The 22,547-nt window shown below is 41.0% G+C and overlaps 1 protein-coding gene across 7 annotated transcripts in view; it reads left to right on the top strand.

The window, feature by feature from the left end:
• The window catches only part of pcm1 (pericentriolar material 1), a 170,187-nt gene that overhangs the window by 62,024 nt on the left and 85,616 nt on the right, over window positions 1-22,547 (top strand). For all 7 annotated transcript variants that reach the window (XM_041207250.1, XM_041207340.1, XM_041207506.1 and 4 more), the window contains 4 exons: window positions 5,518-5,647; window positions 6,026-6,160; window positions 12,627-12,817; window positions 14,243-14,479. In XM_041207250.1, the coding sequence (XP_041063184.1) occupies window positions 5,518-5,647; window positions 6,026-6,160; window positions 12,627-12,817; window positions 14,243-14,479 (693 nt within the window). The remainder of the gene's footprint in view (window positions 1-5,517; window positions 5,648-6,025; window positions 6,161-12,626; window positions 12,818-14,242; window positions 14,480-22,547) is intronic.

A 22,547-nucleotide genomic window follows, 5' to 3' on the forward strand; every position in this document is an offset into this window, starting at 1 on the left:
GCCTGGATGAGTGTAGCTCCCACAACATGCAAGAAGCTGGACATCATCCAGGACAAAGCAGTCCACTTGATTGGCACCACATCCACAAACATTCACTCCATCCACCACCGATGCACAGTAGCAGCAGTGTGTACCATCTACAAGGTGCACTGCAGGAATTCACCAAGGCTCCTTTGACAGCACCTTCCAAACCCACGACCACTATCATTTAGAAGGACAAGGGCAGCAGACACATGGGAACGCCACCACCTAGAAGTTCCCCTCCAAGTCACTCACCATCCTGACCTGGAAATATATCACCAGTCCTTCACTGTCACTGGGTCAAAATCCTGGAACTCCCTTCCTAACAGCACTAATTGGTGTATTCACCCCACATGGACTCCAGCGGTTCAAGAATGCAGCTCACCACCACCTTCTTAAGGGCAACTAGGGAAGGTCAATAAATGCTGGTCCAGCCAGTGAAGCCCAAATTCTGTGAATGAATAAATAAAAATTAATAGTAACTTGTTATTTATATGGGTTTTTATAGCTTTAAAAAGAGACATGACTCCTACGTAGCAGAGTAATCCATTGTGTATTACATTGTTTTGCTTATTGAAAATTGAGCCTAATTTAATTTACCTTAAGCAGCACCACAGGAGAGCTACTAACAAAACGAATTAAGTAATTGTAAAGTATTCTGAGCCCTTTGAAATAAGGCCCTTGTTGATACTGGCTAGCTGTAAAAGCTAGCTCTTGAGGGCACAAGCAGTAAACATTGCAGTAGAACTGGCCTCAGGCAGACCAGGTCATACCAGCATTGCATTCTTTCTGATCCCAACAGCCATGTGTATATGGTTATAGTCCCACTTATGCCTGATCTGGCTCTAGTTCTGCGTGTTCAATGAAGAACATAACATTTTTTCAAGTTCTTGGTTATTTCTGCTGTGAATGAGTCCAACTCTAATCACTAGGAAGTCTAAAAGGAATTAAACTGGACAGACCACCTGGCATGGGCCTAGGTACCAGAAGTTGCCAAGGCATATCCAGCCCTATTGATCCTGTAAAGTTCCCCTATTAACATCTGGAGGCTTTTGCCAAAATTGGGAGAGCTATCCCACAAACTAGTCAAGCAACGGCCTGACATGGTCACACTAACCAAATCATACCTTACAGACAATATTCAAGACACCACCATCCCATTCTACCATCTCGCCAGAGGTAGCGGCATACTGGTATGCAGTCGAGAAGGAGTTGCCCTGGGAGTCCTCGACATCAACACTAGACCCTATGAATTCACATGGTATCAGGTCAAGCACAGGCAAGCAAATCTCCTGCTGGTTACTGCCTACTGTCCTCCCTCAGCTGACAAGTCAGTACTCCGCCATGTTGAATACCACTCGGAGGAAGCACTGAGGGTGACAAGGGCCCAGAATGTGCCCTTCAATGTCATCACCAAGAGTGGCACGGTAGCACCACTACTGACCATGCTGGCTGAGTTCTAAAGGATATAGCTGCTAGACTGTGTCAGCAGCAGGTAGTGAGGAAACCAACGAGGGAAAAACCTACTTGACCACATCTTCACCGATCTGCCTGTCACAGATGCATCTGCTCATGACACGATTGGTGCATGTGACCACTGCACAATCCTTGTAAAGAAGTAGTCCTGTCTTCACATTGAGGATACCCTCCATGTTGTGTGGCACTGCTGATGTACTAAATGGGATAGATTTCAAACAGATCCAGCAACTCAACTGGGCATCCAAGACGCTCCATGGGCCATCAGCAGCAGCATAATTATATACAACCACAATCTGTAACCTCATTACCATCAAGCCTGGGGATCAACCCTGGTTCAACAGAGTGCAAGAGGGCATACCAGGAGTAGCACCAGGCATACTTAAAAATGAAATGTCAACCCGATGGAAGCTAAAACACCGGACTGCTTGTATGCCTAACAGCATAAGCAGCAGGTAATAGACAGAGCTAAGTGATCCCACAACCGATGAGTCAGATCTCAGCTCTGCAGTTCTGCCACATCCAGTTGTAAATGGAGGAGGAGGCTCCACAAATATCCCCATCCTGAATGATGGGGGAGCCCAGCACACCTGTGCAAAAGACAAGGCTGAAGCATTTGCAGCTGTCTTCAGCCAGAAGTGCTGAGCGGATAATCCACCTCTGCCTCCTCCTGAGGTCCCCAGCATCACATGCCAGTCTTCAGCCAATTTGATTCACTTCACGTGTTATTAAGAAATGGCTGAAGGCACTGGATACTGCAGAGGCTATGGGCTGCATCCCTAGCCAAGCTGTTCCAGTACAGCTACAACACAGGCTTCTACTTGGCAATGTGGCCTGAGGATTAGTGGCAACATTTGTGACCAGCAAAGGACGATTTTTAAAAAAGGTGAAATTAGGATGTGAGAATCAGCGAGCAAGAAATATAAAAATAGTAAGAGTAACAGTAAGTACATAAACACAAGAGCAAAGAAAGCATTGGTCCGTTAGAGGATGAGACTGGAGAATTAAAGGGAAAACAAGGAAATGGCAGACATTTGAGCAAGAATTTTGTTTCTGTCTTCATGGTAGAAGCTACTAAAATCATCCCAATAATGGTAGAAAATCAAAGGGCAGAAGAGTGAGAGGATAACAATCACTATAGAAAATGTACTTTGAAAACTAATGGGACTAAAAGCTGACAGGTCTCATGGAGCTGATGGTCTTTATCCTACAGTCTTAAAAGGAGTGGCTGTAGAAATAGTGGATGCATTGAATGTAATCTGGAATGAATGAACTGCAGCAGGGATGTCCTGGGGATGAGATGATTTGGCCTCCAACAAGTACATTCATCTTCCTTTGTGCTAGGTATGACTGCAACCAATGGCAGGTTTTTCTCCTGCTTTCCATTGAATTATGCTAGGGATCCTTGATGCCACATTTGTCAAATGCTGCTTTGATTCCAAAGGCACCCTTCTGCACTTGGATTTTCTGCTATTATTGGATAATTTTACTACCTTCTACCGTGAAGACAGATACAAAATACTTGCTCGAATACTCTTAACTCACTCCTTGAGTTCAGCTCTTTTGCCCATGTTTGGTAAGCCCCCAGCATGTTGATAGTGGGGAATTTAGTGATGGTAATGCCATGGAATGTCAAGGAGTGACATTCAACATTTTCAATTCCCTCCTGTACATGCCTTACTCTTATTGGTTGTTAAGTGAATCTTGCTCCTAACATTTGCTTGTGCTCTTAAGACAATTATAATGTTTGAACATTGTCTCACCCAGAAGACAGGAAGGAAAATATACATATCTACGTCAACCTAACTACTTGATAAAATTATTTCATTTTAAAAATGGGCAAAGGCTTCACTGTGATATGCCTGACCAGCCATGACTCATACCAGAGAAATTTCTAACCTTCAGAAACCAGCAGGGACCTCGTTACCTTTAAAGAGGCACTAATGCCCCCTGTGCAGAAAATCAAATTGTATAGAAATGCATAACCCCCCATTTACATTTCTAAGGCAGGACGCTGGGCAAAGGAGACAGTATGTCTACAGGGACAAAAGGGACCCTGATTTCTCTGTTAAACCTTCCAAGATTCCACACCTGGAAGAATACATCCTTTATCCAAAACCCAGGAGGAGTGGTGGGACGTATGTCACATGACCTACCCAAGCTGCTAGAACCTGTAATATTACCATGTGGAACTGAACCCAGGCAGTCTACCATTTCACCACCTAACAGGTAGCAGCAGAAAGAGCTGGCCCTGAACTGCACTGTATATGACTGGGACATCGGAACTCCTGTATCTGTGCTTCTGGAAAGACATCACCTGCAACAGTTTCAGCCTGCTAACCTCTGAAGGAATATGCCACTTGGCTTTTGATTTTGGACTCTGCACTCACATGAAACCATAACCCTTTTTATCATGGTTTTGCTCTGTACCCCTTTCTTTCCCTTATCCCCATTTTATTGTAAGAGTGTAAAAAGGGACCAACATTGCGAAACCCATTCTCGCGTTTTGTGGGTGCAAAATAAACCAACCTTATTATCTGACCTTATCTTGAGTTTGCTGTGGGGTTATTAATAAAAGATTGGATTACTCCAAACTGAACAGTTGGGGAAACCACGCCACCACTTATAAAGGGGAAATCAGAAAACAAAAACATCTTTCTGTTTACGGGCGGGTAGTGAAAGGAGAAATCAGGGCTGTTTAAATTAATCCCCCTCCTGTCCAGAACAATATTGTTGGAGACAGAAATAAAGATAAGAAAACAATACGTAGCCCTCTAAGCTTCTTCCATCTGACATGGTATAGCCAACATGCATTATCACCCCTCCCCCTTCCCAGTCAAGCAATCTCCTGTGTTTGTATTTATTTAATACATGCCTTTTTTAGGGTCTGATGATAATTGACTCTTCCAGTGCCAACCTTGCCCATCCAGGTGCTTTTGATAAGTAAACTCATTGTCAAGCTCTTGTTTCATGCCAAAACATGCTTAAGATTGATCTGCCAACATTTTGATGCAACTGTCAGCCATCCATTAACAACCCTTTGAAGCTGCCTACAGCTAATGAAAGTTTTCCTCCCAATTCCTAAATTGATAGTAGTGCTACTCTGGGTGATGGATAAAGAATCAATAATAGCTTTAAAAAGGTAATATGATAAATGCTTAGAGAAAAATTGCACAGATTTAGACTAGGGCAGTGGATTGTAAGAGCCAGCACGTGGTTGATGGGCCATTTGGCCTAATTCTGCACTATGCTCATGTAACTTGAGAGATGCAAAAATAAAGAATAAAAGCTTAGACCAATTATGCGAATACTCTAGAAAACTCCTTTCTAATTCCTGAAGACAATTGGTCATGCTAGATATCGCTCACCTAGCTTTCATAATTTACAGTGTCCTCCACTTGCAAGAATTTGACTTCTCTTGATGGACTGTCGTGACTCCATACTTAATGCACATGCTGGTAATCAATTTCAGAAGTCAGGAGCTTTTAAAGAAGCAAACTACCTAGCCAATGTTCCCTGTAAGCTGTGCAACAACTCCAAAGTCCCTGTGCAGACCACATGCAATGGCCGCACAAAAAAATTTAAAGGAGCTGTGCACATAAATCACCACACCCTGAGAAACTATGTTATGGGGAATGTTGCTACCTAGTATCCATCATAACTTTTGGCTTTCCTGTTTTATGCTCCTGTCCTTGAGTTTTCCCGTAATATTTAACTAAAATAACTTATTGACTGGACTAGATTTAATTCACTTCATCGCTTTAAGAGCTATAATAATACTGCCTCAAAGTATATGCTTCTCTTACAAAATAGTTAATATCCCAATTTGCTGCTTACAATCAATCTGTTTATTGAGAACCACATTATTGATCTAGCAACATTCAGTGCTATAATTCATTTTTATTTGGGGCACTTTATAAACTTAGTTTTGGGGCATATACTTGTAGTTTTGCTTCTGGTGATGATAATGGATGATATTGATTGAGGGTTTTTTTTTCTAAATGTGTGTTCCTGCAACAGAGAGAAGTTTTATGAAGCTAAACTTCAGCAGCAACAGCAAGAGTTGAAGCAGTTACAAGAAGAAAGAAAAAGGTTGATGGAAATTCAAGAGAAGATTAGGCATCTGCAGAGATCGTGTCCTGACCTACAGGTGGCTCTCAGATTGATTTTTTTTTTTAAAATAAGATTTGGAATAGGCACAAATCTCTACCTATATCAGAATTAAAGCACTTCAAAACTATGTTTACGTTCTTCCCAATATTACTTGGGTTTTTAATTTCCTACTGCATTGTTGAAGTATAAAACATTTATCTTAATGTGAAAGTAAATATTTATTTAAATCTATTTGTGGTTAATGACTTGACAATTTATAAATTTTAGTGCTTTGTAAAATTTAAAATTTCTCAAAAGCTTATGTAAATAGATGATGTTTACCTATTTAAAGTGATATATAACAGTTATGATGAGTTGTGCTACAGGTTTTGCCGATGGGTGCTACATATCACATATAGGCTTTGTTTACTTGCAGTTGTCAACATCGAGTCCAGGAAACTTGTCAAAAATAAAAGTTCCCATTGTTACATCTACCCCTGCTATCAGTGGTCAGGGTGCAACAGCTAAGGCTTTACCTGACCCAGTTGCGGCTCCACCTCCTGATAGTGAGGTAATGAATAGCTGTTAAAAAATATTCTTATATTTAGTTGTGTAGTTACTATATTTGCATAATATTTACTTGGAAAGGAACAGGTTAACAAAAATGTACTTAATTTTTTCTTTTATGTAATAATAAAATATCTTATGACCTTTAAAGGACATTCTAGCAGCAGAATAGGAAAAGGGTGAGACATCAGAGGAAGTGGTCAAAAACTGGTTGTATTTGAAGAACTTTTGAATTTAGTGTGAGAGGTAGTCAGGAAAAAGTATTTAGGAAAATAATTCTTGCGACGGAAAGCGTGCTAGCAATGGCAAAATGAGTTTGGGATATGTAATACACCGGTGTTGGAAGATAAAAATGTGGACTGACCTACAGATTGGTGAAAATTGTAGAGGAATAAAGTGATAGTGTGTGGAAAACAAGTATAAAGATTTTCAATTGTTTGTATCTTCTAAGTCAGGGACCCAATAGAGTTTGCAAGGATGGATAATTGCCATGTGGGACATAGTGCAGTATAGGATAACGGCTGTTGATATCTGGAAAACTTGTGGTTTCTTAATCTGAAGTTCCCCTTGCCCTCACCCTGGACTCTCATCTCTCTCTTTCTCTCCTATCACCCTTCATGGCCTCTCTGAGTTCATCATGTCAATGCGACCCACCCCATGCACCCTCAATGCTTTGCCCACTGAGCTGTTGTACCACCCATCAGATCCCTTCATGATCCGCATTTGACTGATATTATTACTGATTCTCCCTCTCCAATGCTGTCCCTCTCTTTCAAATCTGCCATCATCGCCACTCTCCTTTTAAAAGAAAGAACCCACTTGAGCCCACTTCCTTGCAAACTACCACCCTGTCTCCAGCCTTCCTTTTATTCTCCTAAGTCCTTGAACGTGTTGTTGCCTCCCAAACCCATGCCTCTCTTTCATGGACCTCCATGTTTTAATCCATCTAATTGTGTTTCTGCCCTGCCCAGTACTGACACGGTTCTCATCAAAGTCACAAATGACAACCAGTGTGACTGTGACAGGGATAAATGCTTCTTGACCTGTGGTTGACCACATCATCCTCCTCTAGCTCTTCTCCACCATTGCCCAGCTTACCTGATACTATTCTTATCTATCTAATCATAACCCAATGTATCACCTGCATTGGCTTCTCTTTTGCTCCTGCACAGTTGGCTCTGATGCCCCTCAAGGATCCCTCCTATCTCTGATTTACATGCTGCTCCTCAGAGACATAATTGAAAAACAACAGTGTGAGTTTTCTGATGGCACCCAGCTCTAGTTCACCATCACCTTGCTCGATTTCTCCATTTGTTAAATTATCAGACTACCAGTCCGACATTCATTATGGATGAGCAGAAATTTCCACCAATTAAACATTGGGAAGACCAAAGCCATTGTCTTCAGTCCCTGCTACAAGCTCAGCTTCCCAGGTCCAACTCCAATCCTCTCTCTGTCAGCTTTCTGAATCTGAACTAGACTGTTGCCAACCTTTGTGGCATATTTAATCTGAGATGAGCTCCTGACCTCATATTTGTGTTTTTACTGACTGACTATATCCATCTCTGTAATACCTCAGCTCATCTGACACTGAAGCTCTCATCCATGTCTTTGTCACCTGTCGACTTGATTACCCCTGGCTGTCTTTCTACATTCTACTCTCGGTTAACACGGTCACCCAGCAAGTACTGTTCAGATGAACACATGAAATGTGTTTCATTTAGCAAGCCATTCAGCCCTTCGAGCCTGCTCCACTATTCAATAAGATTATGGCTGATCTGTTTATGTTTCGAGTTCCACATGACTATCTATCCCCGATAGCCATAGATTCTTGTTAGACGAGGGAATCAATCTATCTCTGCCTTAAAAATATTCAGTGACCCCACCTTCACTGCCTTCTGAGGCATTATGTTCCAAAGCTGCATATCCCTCTGATAGAAAAAATGTCTCCTCATCTCTGTCCTGTAAGGGCAGTCCATAATTTTAAAGCGGTGTCCCTGGTTCAGTACTCGCCCACAAGAGAAAACATCCTTTCCATGTTCACCTTGTCAAGACCATTCAGGATCTTATGTACTTAATCAAGTCACCCCTCACTCTTCTAAACTCCAGTGGAAACAAGCCCAGCCTGTTCAACTTATCCTCATAAAACAGCTTGCTCATTCCAGGCATCAATCTAGTAAAACTCCTCTGGACTGCTTTAAACATATTTACATCCTTCCTTAAATAAGGAGACCAAAACTGCACATAGTATTTGAAATGTGGTCTCACCAGTGTCCTGCAAACTGAAGCATAATATCCTTATTTTTATGTTCAGTTCCTCTCATCATAAAGAATAGCATTCCATTAGCCTCCTTGATTACATGCTGTACCTGCATACTAACTTTTTGTGACTCATGCACAAAAACACCGAGATCCCTCTGCACCTCGGAATTCTGCAGTCATTTTCCATTTAAGTAATACTCTGCATTTTTTATTCTTCCTGCTAAATGAACAGCTTCGCATTTTCCTACATTGTACTCCATTTGCCATATTTTTTCCCCACTCACTCAACCTATTTATATCTGTCTGTAAACTCCTTATGACTTCACCCATTAGCCTATGTTTTCTGCCCTACATTGGCTCCTTGTTAAGCAATGCCTTGATTTTTAAAATCTCATCCTGGACTACCATTCTTTGTGGTCTTGCCCCTTCCTTTCTCTAATCCCCTCCAGCCTCTCAGTCCTCTGAGATAACATTGTTCATCTCATTCTGGCCTCTTCAGTACCCCTGATTTTAATTGCTTTATCTTCAGTGACTGTGCTTTCAGCTACCAAGGCCCTAAGCTCTGGCACTCTGGATTTCTCTACCCCTCTTTCCTCCTTTTAAGACTCTCCTTGAAACCTGTCTTTTTGACCAAGAGTAAATAGGAGCAGAAGTAGGCCTTTTGGCCCCTTGAGGCTGTTGCGCCAATCAACTAGATCATAGCTCATCTTCTACCTCAATGTCATTTTTCAGCACTATCCCCATATCTCTGTGTCTTGAGCATACTCAATGGCTGAGCCTCCACAGGGGCAGAAAATTCCAACCTCTGAGTGAAGAAATTCCTTCTCATCTCAGCCCTGAATGGCCTACTGCTTGTTCTGCGACTTTGTCCCCTGGTTCCCTGTCAGTCAGAGGAAATATCCTTCCTGTATCTACTCTGTTGAACCCTATAAGAAATGTGTATGCTTCAATGAGATCATCTCTCATTCTTCTAAACTCTAGAAAATACAGGCCTAGTCTCCTCAATCTCTCCTCAGGACAATCTCATCATCCCAGGAGTCAGCCTGGTGAACCTTTGTTGCACTCCCTCAATGGCATGTATACCCTTCCTTAGGTAAGGAGATCAAAACTGTACACAATACTCCAGATGCATATTCACCAAGCCTCTATACAATTGCAGTGAAACATATTTTCCCCTTTGCTCAAATCCTCTTATTATAAAAGCCAGTATACCACTTGCTTTCTTAATTTTTTTGCTGCACCTGCATATTAGCTTTCAGTGACTCATGAACAAGGACACCCAGGTCCCTTTGGTCATCAACGTTTTCCAATCTCTCACCATTTAAAAATACTCTGCCTTTCTGTTTTCCCTACCTAAGTGGATAACTTCACGTTTTTCCACACTATATTCCATCTGCCATATTCTTACCCACTCATTAGCTTCTCTAAACCCCCCTGAAACCTCTTTGCATCCTCCTCACAGCTCACATTCCCACCTAGTTTTGTGTCATCAGCAAACTTGTAAATATTACGTTTGGCATATTACATAAACCCATCTGGTTCACTAATGCCCTTTAGGGAAGGAACACTCTCATCCTGACCTGGTCTGGCCTACATGTGGTTCCAGGCTCTCAGCAATGTGGTTGATTCTTAACTGCCATCCGCAGTGGCTGAGCAAGCCACTCAAAGGCAATTCAGGATGGGCAGCATATGCCAGCTTTGCCAGTGAAGCCCACATCCCATGAAAGAATAAAAAAAAAATTACCCCATTGGGGTGGCAATGGTGCAGTGATATTGTAGATGGACTAGTAATCCAGACACCCAGGGTAATGCTCTGGGGACCCGGGTTTGAATCCCACCACAGCAGATGGTGGAATTTGAGTTCAATAAAAATCTGGAATTAAAAGTCTAATGATGACCTTGAAACCATTATCAATTGTTGTAAAAACCCATCTGGTTCACTAATGTCCTTTAGGGAAGGAAATCTGCCCTTATCTGGCCTAGCCTACATGTGACTCCAGACCCACAGCAATGTGGTGGACTCTTAAGTGCCCTCTGAACAAGGGTAATTTGGGATGGGCAATAAATGCTGGCCTAGGCAGTGACGCCCACATCCCATGAATGAATTTTTAAAAAATCCAAATCATTGACACAGATTGTGAATAGCTCGGGCCCAAGCATCGATCCTTGCTGTACCCCACTAGTCACAGCATGAGAATGACCGATTTATTCCTACTGTCTGTTGTCTGTGCATTATCCAATTCTCAATCCATGCCAGCATATTACCTGCAATCCCAGGTGCTTTAATTTTTTGTACTAACCTATTTTGTACTAATCCAAATACCTGCATCCACTGGGTCCCCCATATTTATTCTTCTCTTTACACCCTTCAAAAGCATCAGCAGGTTTGTCAAACATGATTTCTCTTTCATACATCCATATTGACTCTGCCCAATCCTGCCATTATTTTCGAAGTGCCCAGTTGTCTCATCTTTTATAATGGATTCCAGTATTTTCTCTACTACTGATCTCAGGCTAACAAGTCTGTAGTTCCCCGTTTTCCCTCTCTTTTCCAAAATAGCAATGTTATAATTGCTACCTTCCAATCTGCAAGAACGGTTCCAGAATCTGTAGAATTTTGAAAGATGACCACCAATGCATGCTCTACAGCCACCTCTTTCAACACTCTGCAATGTACATCATCAGGTGCCATCAATTTCTTTAGTACTTTTTTAAACTAATATTGCCTTTCAGTTCCTCATTCTTGCGAGTCCCTAGGTTGTCCAGAATTCTAAACTGTTCCCAATCCTCAGGCTTGCTACTTTATTTTGGCAACTTTATAAGACTCTTTCTTTGATCTAGTATAATATTTAACTTCTCTTGTTAGCCACAGTTGGTGATATCTCCTTATGTGGCTCAGTGTCAAATTTTGCTTTATAATGCTCCTGTAAAGCACCTCGAGACGTTTTATTCTATTAAACGCAAAATATAAAAACAAGTTGTTGTTGTACTTTATGTATAGTCAAATTTGAGGAGCTAATAAAAGGTTGTGGAAATTGAGCATGGAGGTAATGATGGTCTTAGCAAGGATTTTGTTTGTGATGAAGTAGGGGCATAAATGGGTGTGATTGTGGTGGTAAATTATGTTGGCGATGGAGTAGGTGTGCAATTTAGAACACTGGAAGTTGAACAGGACAGTTAAGTTGCACATTGTACAACGTTTGCTGCTTTAGGGAACAGCTGCATTCATGTCTTCACAATTGTTGAACTTGAGATAGACAGCTAGTTCACTCATGGTGTCATACAGCGCAGGAGCATTTGTAAAGTTTAAGTTAGTGAGGGGAGGCCAGAGATGAGGTAACAGTAACCCTGGAGTGGTCAGGGTTGGTGTTTTAAGGAGAGAGTGATGACTGTTTTGAAAAGGGAGCTGAATCATATTTGAGGAAATTAAAGGTTGCTGATATTTAGCTGTTAGGGTGTGGAAAGATAATTGAGCAATTAGGAGCAGAGTCAGAAGGAGGTCACTGGAAGAGGTGGTGGATTTCAGGCGATTAAGCTGATGAGGGCTTTGGGAGAGTTGGGATCCTGTTAGATTAGGGCTGGGAGATAGCAGGGTGAAGGGAGGCTTTGGGACATGAAGAGGCAGTTGTGCAGAAAGCTCAAGAGTTGGATCCAAAGGGGAAGCCCAGGCAGTTAGTACTGATTGAGATTGGTAGCATGTTGATAATGTTACTGGACTAGTAATCCAGAGGTCTGGACTAATGCTTCAGAGACATTTCTTCAAATCCTACAGTTGGTAGAATTTAAATTCAATTAATCAATAAAAATCTAGAATAAGACTATTCTCAGTAATAGCGATCATGAAACTCCTGGATTGTCATGAAAACCCATCTGGTTCATTAATGTCCTTTGGGGGAGGAAATTTGCCACCCTTACATGTGACTCCAGATCCACAACAGTTTGGTTGACTCTTAATTGCCCTCTGAAATGGCCTCATGAGCCACTCAGTTGCTGTTATGAACTGCAGCAGCTCACCACCGCCCTTTCAAGGGCAGTTGGGATGGCCTTGTCAGTGACACACTCATCCCATGGAATGAATACAAAAAATACAACTGATTATGAAATTGCTGTAAAATTGAATCAATTCAATTCTCAAAATTGGAATTTAACTCAGCCAACATTAAACTGATTTATGATAAGTGATTACTGTTTTTTTTTTAAATGGTCAGCTGTGGTCTGAGATGCGGAGACACCAAATTCTGCGAGAAGAGTTGCGTCAAAGAAGAAAACAACTTGAAGCACTAATGGCTGAGCATCAGCGGCAAAAAACACTGACTGAGAGCAACTCCGTCATTGCTGCATCTGTTAAAAGTGAAGGGACAGAAACACAAGATACACAGCAACTCAGCAGAACTGAAAGGTTAGATCGGAATATAAAAGCAAGCTTGCTGGATTAAGCTTTGAATTATCTGCACTTGACCTGGAATAGGCAGGTTTTTGGAACTTAACTGTTGTCAATTCTTAAAAATTGCTCAAATGTGCTCAGCTAAATGGCCTACAGCATGTACTGCCCAAAACAATTTTCAGATAAAATTGTTGCACACTTGTCTAATCATGATGTGAAATTAAGCATGGTCTTTTTGAATTAATTTAATGAAATTGATTTTTTTTTAAAATGAGCTAATTGTATTGACTGTATTTACCTACTGTAATTTTTTTGCCACATCTTAAAATTATAATTTTTAGTCATGAAGAAGGCAATGATACTCATTGGACTAATTTCCATTTTTGGCATGAGTTCTCCACACTAGGTACTCCATGCTGATTAGAGCTCAGCCAGGACACTGAATTGGGACATTTCTTGCATGCTATCAATTTATAGCCTATACCTGCCAATTCAAAGAAAGAGCTTCCATTTATATATTGATTTTCACAACCTCTGGATAACTCAAAGCATTTCACACCATTTTTTTTAGTCACTGTATAGGAAAATGTAACCGCCAGTTTCACATTGCAATATCACACAAACAACAGTCAGATATATGACCAGCAAATCTGTTTCTGGTGTTGGGTGAAGACGAAATGTTGTCCAGAACATAATAAGAATTTCTCTTATTTTCTTTGAACTGTCACTTCAGCGGGGAGGCATGTCATCCAAACAAAGTGTTAACCTAGATTATGTACCGAATTCCCGCAGTGAACCCATTTTTCCTCTAATTAAGAGGCGTGAATGTCACCACTAAACCAAAGTCATTTTTGTACTGAAAAATATAATTGCCAATAATTTGAGCTAGGCAATGTAAATGATACATCAGAATGGGTATTTAATACTTTAAAACGTTATCAGAAAATGTGATTCGAGGCAAATGTAATTCAATTCCAACTTAAAACATTACCTACAATGATGATCATCTCATCTCCTGAAATGAATTAATCTATATGTTGAATAGTTGATTTTTCTATGCTGTGAATCTTTGTCTACCAGGAACTGGGTTAAGCCAATAGATCCAATTTTGTTTGTAACTCTTTCAACTAGAAAGGAAAATAATTTTCTTTTTAATCATTATTTGGTGATGGATTCAAAGCTAGATCCCAGTGACGAAAGACTAAGGTATGTATTCATTGTCAGTGATTTTGAGTCATGGGAAAAATTAAGCCTTAGGAAATTTTCATATTTATGCCTTTGAACATAAGAGGGTAAATTTTTTATGAGAAGTGCAGGAGGAAAAACTTCCTTTTGGTCAATTTTCTTTGGTTGAGAAACCCTTATTTTATGTATGTGAGAGTATCCAGTTGGGTTGTAATAGTAATTTAAATTCATGTTAGAACTCTTAATATTTCACAGGACTATGGCTACTTGGGGTGGTTCTACGCAAGGTGCATTAGATGATGATGATGAGGAAGATGAAGATGAAGAGGAAGAGAATAATGACGAAGTTGGTGATGATGATGAGGAAGAGAATGACTACCAATCTGATGGGATTGCCCAATCAGAAGTTGAAACAAGTTCTCATGAAACATACACAGTGTATCCCAATCAAAACAGAAGTAAAGGAACACGCAATTCAAGAGAGAGCAACAGGTGGGTTACAGTTGAGCACTGTTCGAAAAATATATGGAGTAATGAACAGCTTATCTAGGCACAATCAACATAATCCCAAAATTCCCCTCATCAAAGTTAAGCTTTCTCGATTTCTATCTTCATGAGGGCATAGAAGAACCAATGTTCCTCCAATCCAGTGAACTATGAAAAATAATTATTTTTAGTCCCTCCTGAACCGGTTTTTAGTAATTCAGATTGTAAATTTAATACTAGTTCAATAAAGCGTGTAATGCTGCAGATTTATGATATTGGAGTAGAAGAAGAAATTGTTCCAGCTTTGTGTTAATACGTTGTTTTTGTGCAGTGTGACAACAAAACATGACTGTATTTTATTTTCTGCCGGAAATTTTTTAAAACTCACGGTGCTTTCTTACTACCCTTTATTTTCGGATCCCATTAGTATAATATTGTCTTTTCTCCTGTAGTATGTGCTAAAAGCAGGATAGTACACAAAGGTCTAATCTGAAGAAATATAATGTTAAGGTGGCAATTCATACTTAGGAATTATAAGGGTTGTTAACTGGTTCAGTTTTGTCTTAATTATTGTTACAGCTGCTTTACTGCCTTCTGTTCCTCTGTACCCTATTGCATACTATACAAAATAGATGGCAATGTATTGACCATTGTGTAAAAAGGCAAAACGTGTGGCTTTGACCTGTTCTCTGAACTTCATTTTAATTCTCTTTAAAGTATTAATTTTCTCCACTATGGTTTTTTAATGCATTATTTCATAGCTTCTGTTGCTTAATTTCTTGATGTAAGTACCAAGATAGAGAAGTTATTAAAAGCCAGATTATAAGATTGTCGCATTTGCTTTTGTAAAATGTTTGAGGCAACCTGTGAAAAAGAGTCCTATTTATGAGGCTTCCTTTCAGAGTAGGGTGAAAATTTAATGGTGCTGGTGAATTTCTCATGGATCAGGTTCTTTCTGCTGTGCTGCTGCTTATGGCTTTGTTCACCCCTTTGAGAGTGTAATACTAGTGCTGTGATAGAATAACCAGGCTTTGTTTCTTTCTCTTATGGGAGACCGAGCATGAGTTTCTGATTAGTCAGGTGTGGGATTATTAATGGACCTGTATCTTTTATGGAATGTGACTTGAACCAGAAAATTCAGAAAGGAGAATTATAATTTGACATTTTTTGGGAATTAATGAACGGCATTAAATTAAGAGAAAAAAAACAAAGCTAATTAGTTTAAGGAGAAAAACTTGAGTATTGTTCCAGTATTTTAAACAAAGTACTCTCAATTTCCAAATTTATTGGGAATCTTTGCAATAATTGTTTCCGATCATGAAGAGAAACCAGATTTTCAGCTGCTATTTTAGTTGCCTAATATTTTACTTTCCCACTTATTCTCTCTCCCATTCTATTATGTTTATTTTGTTTCCCCATACTTCTATTTTTAAGAGTAAGTAGCCATTTTTTTAACCTCATGACAAAAATTTGAGTTTTAGTTGCTTATGAATTGATTCAAAGGGACACCTTGGAGCCTGAAGTATAAAGATAGGCACAGACATGTAATATCAATATCTAGATCAGAATCTAATGCTTAAAAACAGCACTGCACTTAGGGTGGGAACTGTTTTCAAAAGCCTGTTAATAACTTGATGAGCAAAACTGTTCAGTGTTTTAAGCATTAACAATCTCCCCAGATAATGTATGTTGTCTGAGGGTGTTGCGTCTTTTTGCAAGCCAACGTCATTGAATTTTCTGTATAGTCCTCTTCCTTTGCTTTAGAAGCTGGCATAAACATAGGGAATTAGTTATCTTAGAATCTTAGATTTTATTAAATGCACTGCAAGACACCAAGTACAGTATGATGGAAGGTGGGTTGAGCACTGAAGGGTGATGAGTGAGCTTAGGAGTAAATTTTAATATTTTCTATAGTTTTAATATTTTTATAAATGTTGCGAAGTTGGGAATTATAAACATCATGGTTAAATTTGTAGGTGATGCAAAACTAATGAAGCTTATTGGTTTCAGAGTTGAAGAGGAAAAGCTGCAAGAGGATTTGAATATACTTGGGAATTGACAGACAGGTGGCAGGTTAACTTTAAGGGAGAAATGCCAAGTGCTTCACATTTGAATAAAAAAATTTGGAAGAGGCTATTATTTAAATGGAAAATAAAACATGCATGGAAAATGCAAGGAATCTGGAGGTCCTGATGAACAATAAATTGAAGCTGTGGTAGTGCATAGAGCAAATCAAATGTCGGTTTGTATTGAAACATTAATATTGAGCCAGAATAGTGAGATTATCTCACCACTTTATCAATCACTGCTGCAACGTATTTAAAATATTGTGTACAGTTTTGGTTGCCACAATGATTAAAGGATATTGCAGTTGACAGAATACAGATGAGATGAACCCAAAATATTTGGGTAATGGTGCCATTGAATTGGAGTATGAGGAGTAATTAATTAAGTTGGACACATTCTCACTGGAAAAGAGAAGGTCGAGGAATTATTTTGTTTTAGGATTCCAAAGGAACTAGATAATGTCCACCAGGGCAAACAAGGGACCCGAGTCTTCTCCTAATCGGGCCTTCACTTGACTCCAGTCCCAAAAGATATGATTGCCGCATATATTGCTCTCTGAAGTGACGTAACAAGGCACTGAGAAATATTGGACAGACTTATTAGCAATGAACCAGGCATCTGATCAGGACAAGATTTATGTCATCCCTGTCTAGTTGACCCTTTTCACTAACATCCGAAGACTGACCCACGTTGCGAGAATTGCCACAGGATGATCAGAATATGGTGAGTTAATCCCATATCCCTGTTCCACCATTCAGTGATATCATGATTGACCTGCAACCTAACTCCGGGAACAGAATTTATGGCCCCTGACTGGTAGGTCTTCGTGCAGTTTGGAGGCGGGCCATAAAATTCAATTTTGAGGCTGGCAGGGGGAGTTCAGGGTCGCGGCGGGGGGGGGAAACCCGGCAAGTCACCCTGCTAGAGTCGAGGCCTAGGGCCTAGTACCTCAATGGTCTCCTTTCCATATTGGGAATCCAGTCCCCTCTGTCACGAAGCCTCTACATCAATAAACCCACCCCACTTGCCTCAGAGCATCAAATGGCAGTGGGGCTGCTGTGTTCGGTGGGGATGCGTTCCCTACTGAATCTTAGGGTGGTGAGACAGAAAACCCCTTACTCCTTAGAAATTTATCAATCTCTCATTTAAAATTTACAGCTGATCTAATATTAATTGCTGTGGCAGAGAGTTCCATACTTCTACCACACTTTGTGCGCAGGTGTTTCCTAATTTCACTCCTGAAAAGTTTGACTCTTAATTTTTAGACTATGCCCCCTCGTCCAAGACTCTGCAACCGGCAGAACAAGTTTCTATCTACCCTGTTGGTTCCCCTTGATATCTTGAGAACTTGTATCAAATCACTCCTTATCCTTTTAACTTTCAGGGAATACAATCCTAGTTTGTGTAATTGCTACTTGTAATTTAACCCTTGGAAACAAGGTATCATGTTGGCAAATCTACGCTGCATTCCCTCGAAGGCCAATATCTCCTTCCTAAAGTGTGGCACCCGGAGCTGTTCATTGTACTCCAAGTGTGGTCTAACCAGAGTTTTGTATAGCTGAAGCATGACTTGTAGCTTTTCAGCATTCAGGAAGTACTCAGTTCAATCAAATTTAGGTTCAAAGTGGTGGCCTCACATTTGCCTACATTAAAATCTATTTGCCACAGTTTTACAAATTCAGTTAATCTATCAATGTCTTTGTAATTTTATGCTTCCATCCACACTGCTTACAATGCTGCCCATCTTTGTTATCAGCAAATTTGGATATGTAGCCTTTTATTTCACTATCTGAGTCATGAATAGTTATGGTGAGTTGTTGAGGTCCCAACAGATATTTGCACCACAATTAACATCCTGCCAATCAGAGTACCTGCTCATTATTCCTACAGTCTATCTCCTGCCACTCAGCTAATTTTCGACCAGGTCAGTAATTTCCCTTCAATTCCATGAATTTCAACTTTGGCTAATAGTCTCTTTTTCACAGAATCACAGTGCAGAAGAGGCCCTTTGGCCCATTGAGTCTGCACCAACACATGAGAAACACCTGACCTACCATTTACCAGCACATGGCCCATAGCCTTAAATGGTATGACGTGCCAAGTGCTCATCCAGGTACTTTTTAAAGGATGTGAGGCAACCCGCCCCCACCACCCTCCCAGGCAGCGCGTTCCAGACCGTCACCACTCTCTGGGTAAAAAAGTTTTTCCTCACATCCCCCCCGAAACCTCCTGCCCCTCACCTTGAATTTATGTCCCCTCGTGACTGACCCTTCAACTAAGGAGAACAGCTGCTCTCTATCCACCTTGTCCATGTCCCTCATAATCTTGTACACCTCCATCAAGTCGCCCCTCGGTCTTCTCTGCTCCAACGAAAACGACCCTATCCAACCTTTCTTCATAACTTAAATGTTTCATCCCAGGCAACATCCTGGTGAATCTCCTCTGCACCCCCTCCAGTGCAATCACATCCTTCCTATAATGTGGCGACCAGAACTGCACACAGTACTCCAGCTGTGCCCTCACCAAGGTTCTATACAACTCCAACATGTTGTCCCTCGATTGGTAAAGGCGAGTGTCCCATATGCCTTTTTCACCACCCCGCTAACATGCCACCTCTACCATCAGAGATCTATGGACACACACGCAAGGTCCCTTTGTTCCTCAGAACTTCCTAGTGTCATGCCGTTCATTGAATGCTTCCTTGTCAAATTACTCCTTCCAAAGTTTATCACCTCACACTTGTCAGGATTAAATTCCATCTGCCACTTATCTGCCCATTTGATCATCCCGTCTATTTCTTCCAGGAGCCCAAGACACTCAACCTCCCTGTTAACCACCCAGCCAGTCTTTGTGTCATCCGCAAACTTACTAATTGTACTCCCCACATAGTCATCTATGTTGTTGATATAAATGACAAATAATAGGGGACCCAGCACAGATCCCTGTGGTACGCCACTGGACACTGGCTTCTAGTCACTAAATCATCCTTCTGTCATCACCCTATGTCCAACAACTAAGCCAATTTTGAATCCACTTTATCAAATTACCCTGTATCCCATGTACATTTGCCTTCTTTATAAGTCTCCCATGTGGGACCTTGTCAAAGGCTTTGCTGAAATCCATATAAACTACATCAACTACACTACCCTCATTGACACACCTGGTCACCACCTCAAAGATTCAATCAAATTCGTTAGGCATGACCTCCCTCTGACAAAGCCATGCTGACTATCCCTGATCAAACCTTGTCTCGCCAAGTGGAGATAGATTCTCTCCTTCAGAATTTTCTCCAGTAGTTTCCCGGCCACTGACGTGAGACTCACTGGCCTGTAGTTCCCTGGCTTATCTCTACAACCCTTCTTAAATAGCGGAATCACATTAGCTGTTCTCCAGTCCTCTGGCACTTCCCCTGTGGCCAGAGAGGAATTAAAAATTTGGGGCAGCGCCCCTGCAATCTCCTCCCTTGCCTCCCTCAGCAGTCTGGGACACAAATCATCCGGACGTGGAGATTTGTCCACTTTCAAGCCTGCCAACACCTCCAATACCTTGTCACTCCCTATATCAATTTGCTCAAGAACCTGGCAGTCTCCCTAAGTTCCATGCCTTCAGCCTCATTCTCTTGGGTAAAGACGAATGTGAAGTATTCGTTCAACACTCCACCGATGTCCTCTGGCTCCGCCCATAGATTGCCCCCTTGGTCCCTAATGGGCCCTACTCTTTCCCTGGTTATCCTCTTCCCATTGATATACTGATAGAATACCTCGGGATTTTCCCTACTTTTACCAGCCAGAGCTTTCTCATATGCCCTCTTTGCTCTCCTAATTGCTTTCTTAAGCTCCACCCTGCATTTTCTGTACTCCACTAATGCCTCAATTGATTTGCTCCCCTTGTACCTGCTAAAAGCCTCCCTTTTCCTTCTCATCGTATCCTGAATATCTCTGGTCATCCTTAATTCTCTGGGCATGTTACTCCTTCCTATCACCCTAGATGGAACATGTTGAGCCTATACCCTCCCCATTTCCTTTTTAAACGCCCCCCCACTGCTCTTCTGTAGATTTCCCCACAAGTAGCTGTTCCCAGTCTACCTTGGCTAGATCCTGCCTTATTTTACTAAAATCCGCTCTCTCTACATATTGACTACATATTCTCCTGTACACATTTCAAGAAATCCACTCCATCCAAGCCCTTAACAACATGTCTATCTCAATTAATGTTGGGAAAGTTGAAATCACCTAATATAATACCCCTATTGTTTTTACACACCTCCGCGAATTGTGCACATATTTGCTCCTCAATTTCCCGCTGACTATCTGGGGGTCTGTGATAAACACCTAACAATGTGGCTGCCCCTTTTTTATTCCTAAGCTCTACCCACAAAGCTTCATTATATGCCCCCTCCAAGATATCATCTCTCCTTACTGCAGTAACTGACTCCTTAACTAATAATGCAATGCCTCCTGCTCTTTTATCCCCTCCCCTGTCTCGCCTGAAGATTCTATATCTCAGAATGTTGAGCTGCCAATCCTGCCCCTCCCTGAACCCCGTCTCTGTGATGGCTACTATTATCACAGTTCCACATGTCAATCCTGACCTTTAACTCATCCATTTTACCTGTAATACTTCTGGCATTAAAGTAGAGGCCATCCAGCCTTGCCTTACTTCCTTGAAACTTAATGCAACTGTACTCCCTCTGACTTGATTGTTTTACTGTTATTTTACTTATTTTAATTCTGGTAAGTTCCTGTTCCTTATTCAGTGTTAATTTTCTTGGAATGATTGGCAGACTGACATCTTCCTCAATTCTAAGTACTGATGTAAAGTAAATATTCAACATGTCTGCTATTTTCTTACCCTTCCACACATGAACCAAGGAACAACTTGATAGACATGGTTGCGTTCCTGTGGATCAACCAACATCCCGGACTGTTCCCTTGCTGTCACTGATTAGGTCATGTCCCAGAAACAGGATAACATTGACTCCATTTCCCATGAAATATCATGACTTTAAGTCAAACAAGGCCAAGGAAACTCCCGACAGATGGCCATTTGTGGCATCCCTCCCACCCAGACTGACTAATTAGTACTCTTCCAAACCAGGAACACCATTTGAGGGAAGCACCACTGTGTTATGAGGGGCATAGCTGGCAGACTTGGTGTGCATTAGGTGGTGAGTGACCCAACATGTAGGAATAACTGACTTGACCTTGTCCTCACCTACTTGTTTGTAAACCTATCTAATCAAAATAGGATTGGTAGCAGTAGCCACCAGCCAGTCCTCATGAACATGAAATCCTTTGTTGTATGGTGTGGCATTAGAACTAGCTTGCCCCTTATCCAAACTATACCAATACATGTATTCAATTGCCAAGGCAGCATTTGAATGATGCTGGCACCTGAAATCCCTTCAGTAGCTGGAATCATACTTGTACACACAAAACGATGGTCGTGGTTATTTGGAAACCATATGTCACAGTGTTAGGACATGGTAGCAGGAGCTTCTTAAAGCAGTAATGTTGCTTCACACATCTTCAGCTGCTTCATTTAGGTTTTCTTGCTCATAAGGTCAAGAAAAGGCACCATTTGCTGACAGTTCTAAAGTGTGCAGCTTCCTTCATAATTCTTCTGATATGAAGCAGTCCGTATCGCCTTGTATCAGCCTTAGGATGAACTGAATAAGGACATACTAATGTAAGTACGAGGCAGAAGTAGACCATAGTGTTATGACCACAACTGGTGTTAATTGCTGTGCAAACCAAATCCCAGAGGGAAACTTGGGTTACAAGCCACGGCCTTATTTTTGTATTCCAATAATGAGAAGATGACGTACCGATCTCCTTAGTAAGAGGTCCAGTAAAACTTTGGGGTTTTCTAAAATTATAAGTAAAAGTTTTATTAACAAAATAAAACTTAAGCACACAAGATTACAGTTACACAATTAAGGTTAGTTTTACAAAGCATTCCCCCAAAAACACTCTACTTGGTCAAACCCACAAATAAACACCTTCCA

Source organism: Carcharodon carcharias, chromosome 1 (genome assembly GCF_017639515.1).
Source record: "Carcharodon carcharias isolate sCarCar2 chromosome 1, sCarCar2.pri, whole genome shotgun sequence".
NCBI lineage: Eukaryota > Metazoa > Chordata > Chondrichthyes > Lamniformes > Lamnidae > Carcharodon > Carcharodon carcharias.